General features: G+C 44.9%; 1 protein-coding gene across 1 annotated transcript in view; it reads right to left on the bottom strand.

Annotated features, from left to right (window-relative positions):
- The window catches only part of GABBR2 (gamma-aminobutyric acid type B receptor subunit 2), a 301,965-nt gene that overhangs the window by 250,325 nt on the left and 36,338 nt on the right, over window positions 1-15,302 (bottom strand). Inside the window, exon 2 of the mRNA XM_081872653.1 lies at window positions 13,387-13,524. Coding sequence (XP_081728779.1) covers window positions 13,387-13,524 — 138 coding nt within the window. The remainder of the gene's footprint in view (window positions 1-13,386; window positions 13,525-15,302) is intronic.

The following is a 15,302-nucleotide window of genomic DNA, read 5'->3' as shown; positions in this document are numbered from 1 at the left end:
TGCTAAATGTGTTGATTATTCTTATTTATGGGAGGAATTGTGTTTAATGTTTAGGGGAATTTAACTGATGGAATGCTACTTTTGTTAACCAGCTAATATGCATTAAAATTTTTTTTAAAGGAAATTAATAATAATAATATTTTTTAAAATTTATATCCCGCCCAACTTGCTGGGTTTCCCAGCCACTCTGGGTGGCTTGCAACATGTATGAAAACACAACAAAGCATCAAACATTAAAAAACCCAAAATATCTTGCACGAGCAACGAACAAACCAATAAATCAATAGAAACCAATAACAACAACAACCACAACAACCACAACCAGTTTACAGTTATATACTCTTGCATTCGCTGTGCCTGCAGAGGATCCTGAACCAGGTGGAAGCTTTACCTACATGTAGGTAGGTACCAAGCTCTGACCATAGGGGGAAGCTATAGGGAAGCCAGGCAAGACAGTCATCTCTTAACAACAGTACGTCAGAGCGTGTGAATTAGTACTGTCTGACTGGTACCAAAGGCTCCAGCTCAGATCTTTGCACTCATCTGACCATCATGTAGATTTTGGTGTTATGATAACCATTTGCTTCATTTTTGCCTTACTCTTCAGTTTGACACAAGGTGGACCCGATACTATGGCACTTATATTACTTCCCCTTACATCACACATCACACACCTCACTCGCTCACCTTGTTGTGGTGAGTGGGCTTGCATGTTCCTATGACCCTTGTGAGCGAAGCCATCGGGAGTATCGTACTCCCAGCAGGGTCACCCAAGGCAGTAAGGTCAAAGGGGAGGAGCTAGACAAAGAATGAGTCCTCAACAGCAGAATAGGCAGAAGATAACAAGTGGCAAGTTACAACAGCTCTGAAGGTGGATGAAGGCTGCAGCAGATAAGAATGTATCAGTCATCATGATACTAATGCCATCCGAATAGAGCCTTACTGTGAAGACTGTGCATTGGTCAGCGTGCACTGATCTACACACATAAAACAAATTCACATGCAGGCATCTTCCAAAAACCCATCCCAAACCCAAAAAAGTCCCATGGCAATCGGCAAATGGTAACGGGGGCAGAACCGTGAAATCTGGAAGCCCCTAGTCCTAATGGGCAGTGGATACAGATTCAGTCGTTCTGACTCAAGGAATGAGGCAGTTGAGCATCTCAGCAGCTATATCCATGACTGAGCAGTCCTATTTAGGATCCACTCTGCTCACCCCATAAAGGGGTGGGGCTAGAAAAGGTGCCCTAGGAAGGCATGTTTGGCAAACCGTCACCGTGATCAACTCCTGCCTGGAAACCTATGACCCCACTGTGGAAGGGCGTGTGGATTCAGAATTGGCCTCCACAGTCACTTATGGACTCACCGTTAAGATTATGTTCACGGAAGACAATCTTACTCAGCTATGAGTGATTGCCAAAGAAGAAGACAACAAGATCCACACATTTGCTTATTTACAAGCCACAGCACCCAGGCAGAAAGTAAGGGGACTGATAAGGCATATCAAGCAGATAAAACTTCACAACTAAAGGTCAACACTGTCCATTTCACTAGCACATCATGCTGCTCACAGCTGGTGGGGAGGGTAGGAATATGCCTGCCATTAATACCTGGAGTGCACACTCAATAGTGAGTGTTTACCCTCACAGTACAGTGGTACCTCGGGTTACAGACGCTTCAGGTTACAGACTCCGCTAACCCAGAAATAGTACCTCAGGTTAAGAACTTTGCTTCAGGATGAGAACAGAAATCACACGGCGGTGGTGCGGCGGCAGCGGGAGACCCCAATAGCTAAAGTGGTACCTCAGGTTAAGAACAGTTTCAGGTTAAGAACGGACCTCCAGAACGAATTAAGTTCTTAACCTGAGGTACCACTGTACTAACGAAGCCCTGATATTGATCGTCTAACCTTCATCCCCTCAAAGGCTAACATTCCGGATTTAAGGGGGGGCTCAAGCCATGAACCATGCACTTGCTCTCTCATTTCCTTGAGTCAATAGCTGAAGACTCAGCCCATTACCTTTCCAAATAATCCACCAATGTCGCTTTGAGTTCAAGCTACAGTTCAGTGATACAGACAGTAGGCACAAAAGAACAGACATTTTATTTTTATCAGAACTTAGTCTCTGTGACAAATACAACCATGTGTCAACGTTACTTCCAATGTCTAATGAATTACTACAGGCAGACGGCAGGCACATTTTGTCACAGAGTTAACAGCTGTTTTTAAGCGACAGCAAAGGCTATATAACTGCTAACTTTCTAAAGATGTGGAAGGCTAGCACGATGGCAGGCAGAGAAATAGCACTGTTACCTTGTCAACTTTAGCAACTTCTGTGAAGGATCTCTATTAACACCAAGGGCCATGATGTTGCAGAAATGAACGCACTTTGTGAATGCTTCCCAGCTGCCCTTCTGTACATCTGTACATCAGTCAGGTTAGAACTCCCAGTGGGTTTGCACAGTACTGCTGTGCTGAAGCCATAAGGTAACCTATTTAACAGGGGCATAGACCCTGTCAAAGGAACCAAGCAGCTCTGAGGTCTCCCTCCTTCAAATTACCATTGCCAGAGATCTGTTCTTGAAAAGGGGAAAGGGGGGGAAGCTGCAAAACATAGATTCACCCCCTCCTTTCCTTCCTAGCTGTGTTTTATAGGCAGCAAATGATCCCTCCTAGCTCAGATTTGCTTCCCCTGCCTACCAGCTCCATTTTATTTAGACTCCTACAAGAACGGGAAATGCCACTCTCATCCTTAAGCTAAATATAACACTCCATAAAAACAGATTATAAACTTTTTTTAAAAAAAAAAGGGTATCATAAACCAAAGAACCAGCAACCATTTCAGACATTTATGGAAGTACTAGCCAGGAGTCCAAGAATTGCACAACTTGTTCTGCAGGCCCAAGGGAGCTATGGGCTTATATTTCTCAAAACCGTAGCGCCACAAGGTCACATATCAAGCCACTACTTATTACTAAGCATTTATTAAGCTGTATCCCAACCCGCAGCATCCTAGTTTCTCAGCATTAACTGCAAAATAACAATAGTTGGCTATGGGTATTTCTAGCCGACTTTCCAGATGAATAGGTATGGCCCAGATTGGTCTAGAAGGGAAGTGATTTTCTGTTGTCAAATATACAACAAGCTCCCCAGCTCACCTCACCTCTCTTTCTTAATGTGACATGGAGACACAAGCTTTTTCTCACACATGCCTGAATGTGGAAACTCATGGGCAGTTGACGTTCATAATTTCTACCACATCTGCATTCGTGGAAGCACTGGCCAAGATTCAAATAGGATAAAAGTTAATTTGACGTAGTAAATAATTTTAGCTTTTTAAGTAATTTCAAAATGTACTGTTATTTAACAAAAAAAATATGAATGATATCCCTGTGCCTTTGGGCTTATTCGCCACAAAATTGGAAGTCAAGAGCAGACTTATTTCTTGGAAGTAACTGAGCAGAATACTGTCTGCGTATTTTCATCTTGAATGCCCATCAGTAAGAGAAAAGAGACTTCTTCCTTTAAAAAGAATCTAACATTCAGGGAACAGGCTGGATTATCCCTGAGGAGTTAAGTCCCCGCACTGCAAAATAAAAATAAAACCACCTCTCTCATTGCTACAATCCTGCTGCTGCATAGCACTTCCAAATGAAGAGGCTAGGTAAGGACCACAATTCAAAGCTGCATGCATTTCAGCAATTTAAGGCTAGAGGTAGCTTAACCAGCGATTTTCCTACTCTTTCTCCAACTTTTCAGTATCATGTTATCAATGCACTTCAAAAACATCCTTTGTTACATCCCCATTGCCTTCTTTTAGCTCTTTTCCTGCCGATCAGGGTCCACCCCCCCACCCCCCACCCCCCCCCGCCAGCAAGATCACTATGTTGTATCTGTCGTATCTGGATGCCGTCATGGCGTGCTAAAATCTGCCAGTATGCTGCAATATCAGTTTTCAAGAAGATGCAGCCTTGTGAGTATGCAGGATTTGTCCTTCGTCTGTTCTTGATACATAACTGTGCAATTAAGGCTGCATTGCTATGGCAATATCACCATCACGTCACATCGTCTGTCAAATTTATATATTCATTGATGCCACATCAGTCACAAAGGTTTAAGAACTCCCAGCTCTGATGTCTTTTGTAGTCATTCATAACGTTGGACTGACAGTATAATTTCTAACAGGTAACAGACATTTGCCAGGTAATAATTTAACTTCTAGGGCACAACAAGAAGACGCCCTACTCCCGGAGACGTATAGATCTTTAAAAGCTTGGTCTAATTTTTCAGCTGCCCCTTACTTAACTAACATCACTAACGAAGCTTATAGATGGGCTTTCTCCAGAGCCCGCTTTGAGACAATGCCCTCAGCAGTGCTGTACGGCAAATTTACGCGGGTACCAATGCATGCGCGTCTCTGCCCCTGTATGTCTAATAAGGTAGAATCTGTCACTCACATCCTTCTATTTTGCGAATTCTATAGTGAAGAACGAGCTCAACTTATTTTGCCGCTTTTATCAAAATTTATACCCCTTCAACATTATTTGGAATCCTCCCCCGAAATTCTACGAAAATACCTTCTGGAAGATTCCTCAAGCTCAATATCATATGAGGTGGCCAAATTTTGCACTTTAGCAATCAGGAAACGTAAATCTCTTTTGTTGAACGGCACACTGCGAAGCTCCCTTGTGTAATAATTTTCTTTTTTTTTTTCCCCTTCTTGATGCTGTTGTTGATTTCCTTTTGTATGATCTTGTGGTGTTCTGTGTCACTGGCTTTTGCCGCAATAAAACTTGACTTGACTTCTAGGGCACTATGCTAAAGTACCGGTAACTATGGCTTCCTACATACTGGGACCCTAAAATAAATTGGAGGTAGTCAAGGCGTACTTATGCAAGCCCACAGCAAGAATCACAGACTTACAGTACCATATACCCTATGAATTGTGAATATCTAGGACACGGGCATTTTAATGCACCTCTATTTCCCACAAGATACAAACTGGCCATAGTTATAAGAAGGCTTCTGTTTAGCAATGCCAAATGGCAGTGATAGCAGAGGTAACTGTTGGTTCAAGGAAAAAATAGGTACTGTGTATAGAAAGGAAAATTCCCTGGATGCCATGGAATTATTATTATTGGCAACCCTGTATAAGGATTTTTTTTAAATGTTTCTTATTATATATTTTTATATGCTGGAAGCTGCCCAGAGTAGCTGGGGCAACCCAATCAGATGGGCAGGGTACAAATAATAAAATTATTATTAAAAATGGTTAAGATCCAAGTAGGGGCAAATACTCTTTGGTGACAGAACCTCCCAGCAGAGATTTAAAATCACAAAATATTCAGCAAAGGAAAGCATGGAAATATGGGCTGTTAGACCTTTAAAATATGCCCTTCTGAGTTCCAAATCTTTCCTCAGGATAGGAAAAGACCACACAATTAGACAAAGGTCAAATATTTAGGAGTTTGGATAATGCCCAAGCATATTAATGTTTTTAAGGACAATAATTTAAAAAGTATGGAAAGAGATTCAGAGAAACAATTCCAACACTTCCAAGTTGGGGTAGGATGAATTTGGGAAGACTATCAGCCATAAAGATGAATGCGCTACCAAAAATGTTATTTTTATTTCAAAGAATTCCAATGATTGGCAACACAGGATGCTTCAAGGAATTGCAAAGAGATATTATGAGATATTATGAGATTTATCTGGCAGGGAAAGAAACCAGGAATAAAATATAAATTACTAGTGGATTTGAAGGAAAGAGGTGGCTTCTCCCTGCCAGACTTAAGATTATATTATGAGGCATCCTGTCTTTGCTGGTTAAAGGAATGGTTGACATTGAATAGTACGCAGGTTTTGATTTTTAGAAGGACTTTTAAAAGCTAAGGTACACAAAAGTTTTACAAATCATACTATTAAGAGAAATTTGTACAAGGTATGGGAAAAATACAAAAATTTGTTAGAAAGAAATACACCATGGTGGCTTTCCCCACTCGAAGCGATATCAATGAAAAATGGGGATGGGGGGGGACTGGGGGACATACAGGGATTTATTAACAAAAAAGGACTGGGAAATAGCGTTAAAGAGGTTTGAAGAGTTAGATGGACAAGTAATTTGATTGTTTACAATATTTTCAACTCAATGAAGTTTTCAAGGTGGATAAAAGGATTTGTTTTTTTAATCAAAACTCACAATTTGAAAGAGAGTTACTAAGGAATAATGATAAAATTATTTCCACAATGTACAAACTATTATTAGAATAGGAGACGAAAGACGAGCAGGTGAAGTTGGTCATGATTCACTGGGCAAGAGATATATGCCATAATATTGAAATGGCTGCATGGGAGAAGTTATGGAATGTAGATCTTAAGTTTACAGCATGTTATACACTAAAAGAAAACTACATGATAATGATGTAGAATCAGAAGAATCTTCATTTGCATAAGCCACTAGCCATAGCAATAGAATAAAATAAAATATACTGAAGATAGAGGTAAAAACTTAACTATCCAAAATACATTTTGGAAGTTTACATAAATAATCTTATAACAGATGATAATGATGTGTAGATGGTATTTAACTCCTAGCAGATTGGCAAAAATGTATAAATCCAAAGCAAACACATGATGGCAATATAAAGAAAAAGAAGTTATTTTTTTACCATATGTGGTGGTCTTGTAAGAGAGTAAAGGTTTTCTGGGAAATGATTTATAACCAATTGAAGAAAAGGTTTAAGATAACTGTTAATTAAAAAAACAAGCTTTTCTTCTAGGGATTGTAGGTACTGAGATTCCAAAAGACAAAAAATAAATTAAAAAATTCTGCTTCTTCATGCCCAGCCCTGCAGCTCCATCAGAGAGAGGAGGGTGAGTGGCAAGGCTGCCGCCCACTCTCCTGGACTGCGGCGCATGAGTGCACCCCCTGTGCCATCTTGCAAGGCGAGCCGCAGGGGGCTCCTTCTGCACCCCGCACCCCTCGGTGGCACACAGCATGTGGCGTTTCCTTATACTCCGCCACTAGGGAGTGATAGGCAACATTATGGCGTAGTCTTCATGTTGTGGGTTTAAAAACATACACACAAAGAAGTCCCCTTTTCAGAATTTATTAAAATAGTCCAGGTTGTCTTGGGCTACAAGCTGAAAACTGATAGCTTACCTGTTGTGAAGGTGCCTTAATTATTATTTCCGTGCCTTTTGAGCCAGCAACTAAGTGAGTCCCATAGACTGATAGGCATTTTGCATTACTGAACTTTTAGTAGAAGCCCCACTGTAAAAGACCTTCGTTCCCCACCCTACTTTTAACTTCTAAGGTTCCATTATATGAACAATTGGAGTAGGTCCCTTTGAATTCAGTAGACCTATCTTCTGAGCAAGTATGCATAGGATCAGGCCGTTCGTCTGGTTTTCTTACTGATGTGATGTGATAAGCAATCCTATGCATATTCACCTGCCCAGTGAAATATACAAAAAATGCCTTATATTAAATGACTGCCATTGTGCTTATCTCTCTGCTTTAGTGCCCACTACTTATAGTTGCTTTTGTCCCTCTCTGCTGATCAGTTTGGGAGTTTGGAGGTTGATGCTAGAATTCTTGATCTGTAACAGATGTACATTTTTACTTTTAGATGCAGGCCATTTCAGTATATGGTTCATAGTAACCTGTAGGCAACTGGTTCCTTGAGCTACCATTTAGATTCTGACTCCATCCCAGTCACTGTTTCCTGTCAGTAGACCTTTAGGTTCTCGTGAAAAGCAGCTCATACAAGCCTAAAGACTGCTCAACCCAGTGCAGAACTATTAATAATAAAAAATATCTACATAGTTGTGATGGGATAATGAGCTGCTTGTGCGTAAAGCTTGATCCCTCTGGGGTTTGGCTGGTCATCCCAACCTAGGCACTAACGGAGCTCCCCAAAGCATGACTCCGTTAGTCGCTGGTAGTATCTGACAGTGGGCGTCTACGGAACCTACGCCAACATAAAAGCTGTTTGACAGACATGCGCTTTCGTGACTCTCTGCGTGACAGTTTCCGGCGCAGAGTGGGAGTTCCTAACGGGGGTCTTGTTACCTCTTCGCTGTCGTCACTGGAAGTATCCCAGAGCCTCCCCTCCGCTGTGACTCCTGCACTCCCCCTGCTGGTTCCTTCTGCCGCAGATTCTCTCCTATTCTCATGGAACTTATCCACCACCTCTTTCTCCGATGGCAGTTCCCTGACATCCACCTCCCCCCCAGGGCCCCCTTCACCCCCTCCCGCCTCCTCTCCCACTAGCGGTGAGGACGGAAAGCCCCTGAAGGAACTCTCCTCGTCGTCCGAGGATTCAAACACTTCTAGCCACGGCGTACCGTCTCTCTCCCCGTCTTCCTCTTCTTCGTCTGAGTCGGCTTCCTCACCCACCCCTGACTCAGGGAACCCTTCAAACTCTCCTTCCTCATCGGTGGTACCAAAGTGTTCCCTTCTAAATCGTGCCACGGGTTGCGGTTTTCTTGGGAAACGCTGATGAAATGTTTCTATTAAAACCTCGTCATTGACTACCTCTGCTGGTACCCAAGTGTTTTCCGACTCTACTTCCCCCTCCCATTCTACCAGATATTCCACCTGATTCCCCTTCCACCTGGAATCAATGATTCCTGCCACGTTCATGTCGCGCTCTCTCTCTTCTATCACGGGCGTTTGGGTGGCCTCTCTCTCATGCTCCCCCCACTCACGCCCCTCTCGGTACGGCGACAGTAATGACCTGTGAAATACTGGGTGTAACTTCATGTGACTGGGCAGCCTGAGTTTGAATGCTACTGGGTTGACCTGCTGTATGACCTCAAAGGGTCCCAATCTTTTGGGTCTCAATTTCTTACACCCTCCTTTGAACGGTAGTCCTTGGGTGGATAACCACACCCGGTCCCCCACCCTTATGGTTTCACCTTCCCTCCTATTTTTGTCTGCTTGCTTCTTATATTCTTCCTTGGCTTTCTCTAAGTTAAGTTGAAGCTGACGGTGGATCGCTTCCATCTCTTCAAAAAAATATTCCGCCGCCGGCACGCTCCACCTCTCCCCTCCCTCTCCTGGGAATGCCCGGGGGTGACACCCATAATTTGCCAGAAAGGGACTCATCCCTGTGGACACGTTCTCCGCGTTGTTGTAGGCAAATTCTGCTAGAGGTAACTTATCCACCCAATCATTTTCTCTGTCTTTTACATAACACCTCAGGTATTGTTGTAAAATCCCATTTGCCCTTTCCGCTTGCCCATTGGTTTCTGGGTGCCGAGCAGTTGAGAAATTGAGTTCTACGTGTAATAAGCTCATCAGTTTCCTCCAGAACCTGGAAGTAAATTGTTTCCCTCTGTCGCTCAAAACCCTCAAGGGGGCGCCATGCAACCTAAAAATATGTTCTACAAACAACTTGGCGGTTTCCTCCGCTGTGACTGCATGTGAACAAGCTATAAAATGACCCATCTTGGTTAATAGATCTACCACCACCATGACAGCTGTTTTGCCTTTGGATTTTGGCAGGTCCGTCATAAAATCTATGGATACTGCCTCCCATGGCCTTTCGGGCGTGGGTAAGGGTTGTAATAGCCCCGCTGGCGCCACCCTCTCTCCTTTTGCTCGCTGGCACCTGACGCAACCCCTGACATATTCCCGTACGTCCTCCCTCACCTTGGGCCACCAAAACTCCCTGGTAACCAACCACATGGTTTTGTGCTGTCCAAAATGTCCCGCGGTGGGGCTGTCATGCAACTGCTTGAGTACTCTGCCCCTCAGTTCCCCGTCGGGTATGTACAGTGCCCCTTTGTAATACAACGCCCCGTTCTTTTCTTCAAACCCCCCTGTGTTCTCCTCTGCCCTCCGGAGCTCTCTGAGTTTCCCTTGGGCGTATTCATCGTTCTCAGTACCCTCCATCAGTTCCCTCTGCCCCACCAATGCCGCCCCACACACCCAGCGGTCTTCAGGGATTACATGCCTTGCCTCGGGCGCTCCCTCCCCCTCTAAGTACTCAGGTTTCCTGGAAAGAGCGTCCGCCCTCACGTTCTCGGATCCGGGCACGTAACGAATCTCAAAGTGGAATTTGGAGAACTCCTGGGCCCATCGTACTTGTCTCTGGTTCAGCACTCGGGCTGTTCTCCAATATTCCAGATTTTTGTGGTCAGTTCGGACTTGAACCTTGTGCTGCGCCCCAATCAGCAAGTGCCGCCATTTCCGGAAGGCTTCATGAATGGCGAGCAGTTCTCGGTCGTATACTGTGTAGTTCCTCTCGGATTTGTTCAACTTCCGCGAGAAGAATGCACACGGTCTCCATTCAGACGTATCTTTTCCCGGCTGGAGAAGAACGGCCCCCACCGCTCGGTCTGACGCGTCAGTCTCCACTCTCATTGGTTGTTGTAGATCCACATGCAACAGTTGCTCTTCCGACGCAAACGCCTGCTTTAAGCGTTCGAACGCCCGCTGCGCTTCTTCCGTCCAAACAAATTTCTTTTTGCTACTAAGACAATCCGTGATAGGCGCTGTCAAATGGGCAAAGTTCTTGATGAACTTCCTATAGAAGTTTCCGAAGCCCAGGAACCTTTGCACGTCCTTCTTGGTCTTTGGTGTTTTCCATTCCAGTACCGCTTGAACCTTGCTGGGATCCATGGCCAACCCCTTGTCAGACAACCGGTACCCCAGGAATTCCACCTCCCTGGTATGAAACTGACACTTCTCCAGTTTCACCCACAGCCGATTTTCTCGCAACTTGCTCAGTACCTCTCTTACATCTCGCACATGCTGCTCCTCATTCGCTGAGTACACCAGGACGTCATCTAAGAACGCTACGCAGTTCTTGTAGAGCAGTGGCCCCAGGACGTGATTCATGAATGATTGAAAGCAGGCGGAGCCCGCTTGTAATCCGAAAGGCATAACTAAATACTCAAAAGCCCCCAAGGGGGTGAACATAGTGGTCTTCCACTCATCCCCCTTTCTCACACGTATCAAGTTATATGCCCCCCTAAGGTCCAGCTTGGTAAAAATTTTCCCTTTTCTCACCTGTGTCAGAATGTCATCAATTCTAGGCATAGGGAAAGTCACTGGTTCTGACACTGCATTTAGGCTTCTGAAGTCACATACAAGCCTCGGTTTGCCCGTGTGTTTTTTGTCCACAAAGAACACTGGGCTGCCCCCCACCGCTCGTGACTCTCTGATGAAACCTCGCTTGAGATTCTTGTCAATGAACTCCCTTAACTCCTGCATTTCACTGTCTGACATTGCATACAGCTTGCCCACTGGCAATTGTGCTCCTGGGAGTAAGTTAATTTGACAGTCAAAGGGTCTGTGCGGGGGCAGTCTATCTGCTTCCTTTTCGCTAAAGACGTCAATCAAGTCAGCATATTGTGGTGGCACCTTGCCCTTGCCCATCACTTCCACCCCTGCTAGAGTGGCCCTGGCCCCTGCCTGAACCTCTCCCTCTTTGCAGTGTTCTAGGCAATGTGCTGATCCAAAGGAAACCACTCTCTGATGCCAGCCTACTAGAGGATCGTGTAGTGCTAGCCAGCTCATTCCCAAAATAATGGGAACTCCTCCCAAAGTGGCTACGTTAAACGCTATCAGTTCTGTGTGTCTTGCCACCCTCATTACCATTGGAACAGTCTGCTGGCTCACTTCTCCTCCCAACAGTTCCCTCCCATCAATCGTGGTAACCTGCAAAGGCTTACTTAATGGGATAGTCTGTATCTGGTGTTCAGCTGCAAACTCCTTACTCATGAAATTACAGGAGCTGCCTGAATCCAATAGCGCTTTTATCTTTAGTGGGTGTCCATTGGACAGTTCCAGCAACACCTCTATCACAAGCGCTGGTCTTGGAGGTTCCGGCGTGGGCACATTCACTTCTCCTCTGCCTGACTGCGGTGCCCTGATGCTGGCAGCCAGGCGTTGGCTTTTACTTGCTCGCTGCTTGTTTCTCCTTCCTCCTTCCCCCCAACAGTTCCCGCCATTCCTTGCCATTCCTTCCTTTGCGGACAGACTCTGGCAAAGTGACCTGGCTGTTGGCAGAGATAACATCTCTTGGCGCCCTTCCCCTCCTTCTTCCGCCCTTCACTGGTGTTTGAAACTGCGCGCGCGCGCGCTGTTCCAATTTCCATCGGCTCTGCTGGCGGGAAAGGCTGCTCCGGAATCTCTGGAATGCGGAAATCCTTCCAACGTTCCCCTTTTCCTTCCCGCTTTTCCAAAGCCCTTGCCTCCTGGCGCGCTCCTATGGACAGCGCTGATTTAGTCAGATGATCCATAGACTCCGCCCTGGGCGCCCGGGAAAGTTCATCTTTCACTGCCGGAGAGAGCCCTTCTTCAAACAGCATTTGAATAGGTTCACTCGCAAGGTCCCACCCCAGTCTATGAATCAGCATGCTGAACTCAGTCCAGTACTCACGTACAGATCGGCTCCCCTGTTTACACGCCATTAACTGCCTCCGCACCACCCCTTGCTCAATCTCACTGGAAAACATCAAGTCCATGGCGCGAAAAAACTTCATAGTGTCCTTTAAGATTTCATTATTGGCTGCCATCAGGGGCCGCACCCAGTCCCTCGCCCCTCCCTCTAGATGGCCGATCACGTACGCCACTCTAGAGTTCTCATCAGGGAAGTCATCAAACAGTAGGTTAAGAGCATATTGCATCTCTGTCCTAAAGGCTTGATAGTTCCTGGGATCCCCCCCAAATTTCTGCACCAATCCAGGCACCTTTCTGGCAAGTGGGGTGGGTTTCCCTTTATCCGCATCTTGAGCCCTCCTCTCCTCGAGCCTCGCCGTTTGCAGCGCGAGCTGGACCTCCAACGCCCTGTACCTGTCTTCCAGGCTTGGACCTCCTCCAGCCCCAGCTCCTGCACCTCCGGTTCCAGCTGGTTCGCTCATGATGCCCTCTGCTTGCACAAGCTGCTTTCAGAGACTGTCAGATTGCTGTGATGGGATAATGAGCTGCTTGTGCGTAAAGCTTGATCCCTCTGGGGTTTGGCTGGTCATCCCAACCTAGGCACTAACGGAGCTCCCCAAAGCATGACTCCGTTAGTCGCTGGTAGTATCTGACAGTGGGCGTCTACGGAACCTACGCCAACATAAAAGCTGTTTGACAGACATGCGCTTTCGTGACTCTCTGCGTGACAGTTTCCGGCGCAGAGTGGGAGTTCCTAACGGGGGTCTTGTTACCTCTTCGCTGTCGTCACTGGAAGTATCCCAGAGCCTCCCCTCCGCTGTGACTCCTGCACTCCCCCTGCTGGTTCCTTCTGCCGCAGATTCTCTCCTATTCTCATGGAACTTATCCACCACCTCTTTCTCCGATGGCAGTTCCCTGACAATAGTTTTCCAAAGAACATCCTAACATTTCAAAGGTATCAATCAATATATCTATAAGGTGTTGTTCTTACCTGTACCAAATTCCATCCTATTAGGGATTCAGCAATGATGGATGTTACAGTTGTACATACTCCACCAAAAACCATTAGGTGTGTAGGTCCATATTTTATTGCATCGTAGAAGGCTTTAAGTCCCTTTGCATTGTCACACTGAAGGGGGGAAACAAAAATAGCTTAATCACTAAATGCAATTTAGTATTGGCAACATTAATATTTGATCAAAGTTAAGTATTTAGCATAACAAACCACAAAGATGCAGCACAATACTCAACAAACAACAAACTTTAAAGTGTTCCTATTGGTCACTTTGAAAGGTACTGATGGAAATGGCTGTAGCTTGCCCTTCCACGTACTACAACTGAAATCTCAACTTCACAACTAAAGGTCAACACTGCCCATTTCACTACCACATCATACCTTGGGGGGTACTGTTTTTATTTGTTACTAGTTTTGCATTTTTTTGTTACTAGTTATGCATTTTTGTATTTTTATATTGTAAACTACCCTGCGATCCTCGGATTAAGGGTGTCATAGGAATTTGATGAGTAAATAAATTAAACAAAGGAACAGGCAGAGAATAGGCACATAAAAAGCCAAGTTCTATATGATCAATTTAATTGTGTAACCAGAATCCATCAAAATAAACCACACCCACACACCCAAGTTTTCCTCCACTGCTGGTTTCCATAGCACTTTCAATGCTGCTTCAGGCTAAAGGACACTCTCTTCAGACTTTTGCTGTAACAGTTCTTATGTCATATCTGTAGCTGGGTGAGGTGTTTGGGCATAAAATGCAAAATAATGCCCCAGGCGCCTTTGGGGCATCATCTCAATATCAACGGAGAAGAATGACCAAACTGCAAGTGGACAGAGACACGGGAGCCATCACCAATATGGCCACAACTCCTTCCTGCACAGACTTTACCTTCGTCCATAGCCCAAACAAGGAGAAGAAAAGCGCAACCCTCTGTCCTCAAACCCTTAACCCAAACATTACAGCTGAGCTACATCTCAGGCAAAAGATCTTGAAGTTAGGAAGCTGCAGGTAGCTCACTGAAAATTTAAAATGTCATCATTTTAACAGAATACAGAAAACTTTCTTTAGGCCAGGTGCAAATAGGATTCCAAAAAGACTGTACTCCTTTACAGTGCAGACTGCACTAATTTCAGCATTGACAAAGTTAAGCACCATTATTCTGGTTCTGATATGACCTCAGGACAATTTATATCCACCTGACAGTGTCAGAAGCTGACAGATCTGGTGCAGCCACTCATTGAATAATGCACTTAATGCAGAAGGATTATCCAACCATGCTTTAATGACTGCAAGAGCCACTACTTCATGTTCCGTGCTACCAATATATGAGTTTCTTCACACATTGCTTCTCCTGAATCATATTCCAGAGATTTAACCACACACTAAAAACATAAAGATGATCAACAAGTGCTGGAAAACAATGCGACTCATTCATGCACATACATCAGAGAGCTAAGACTGGCTGCAGCTCTCTTTTGTTTGTCGGCTCAGCAATAAATCTGTAAAGTGTGGAATAGCCCCACATGGAACGAAAAATTAAATATACACAACCTAAAACAGTTGTAGTTGTAGCAATGCTCGCATCCATGTAGCTCGATGCTGCATAAACACAAGGGGATGCAAAACAGTGGTACCTTGGTTTACAACCATAAGCTGTTCCAGAGGTCCGTTTGTAAACCAAAACAGGTTGTAACCCAAGGCATGCTTTCGCCAATGGGGCCTCCAAAAAAAATTTGTTCGTAATCCAAAAAAAGGTTGCAGACCGGGACACGCACTTCCAGGTTTGACGTGTTTGTAATCCAAAATGTATGCAAACCAAGAAGTATGCAAACCAAGATACCACTGTACAGTGGTACCTCTGGTTGCAAACAGGATCCGTTCCGGAGCCCCG

The sequence above is a fragment of the Podarcis erhardii genome, assembly GCF_964252035.2.
Source record: "Podarcis erhardii genome assembly, chromosome: 8".
Lineage (NCBI taxonomy): Eukaryota > Metazoa > Chordata > Lepidosauria > Squamata > Lacertidae > Podarcis > Podarcis erhardii.
This window is presented reverse-complemented; position numbering and strand designations above follow the sequence as displayed.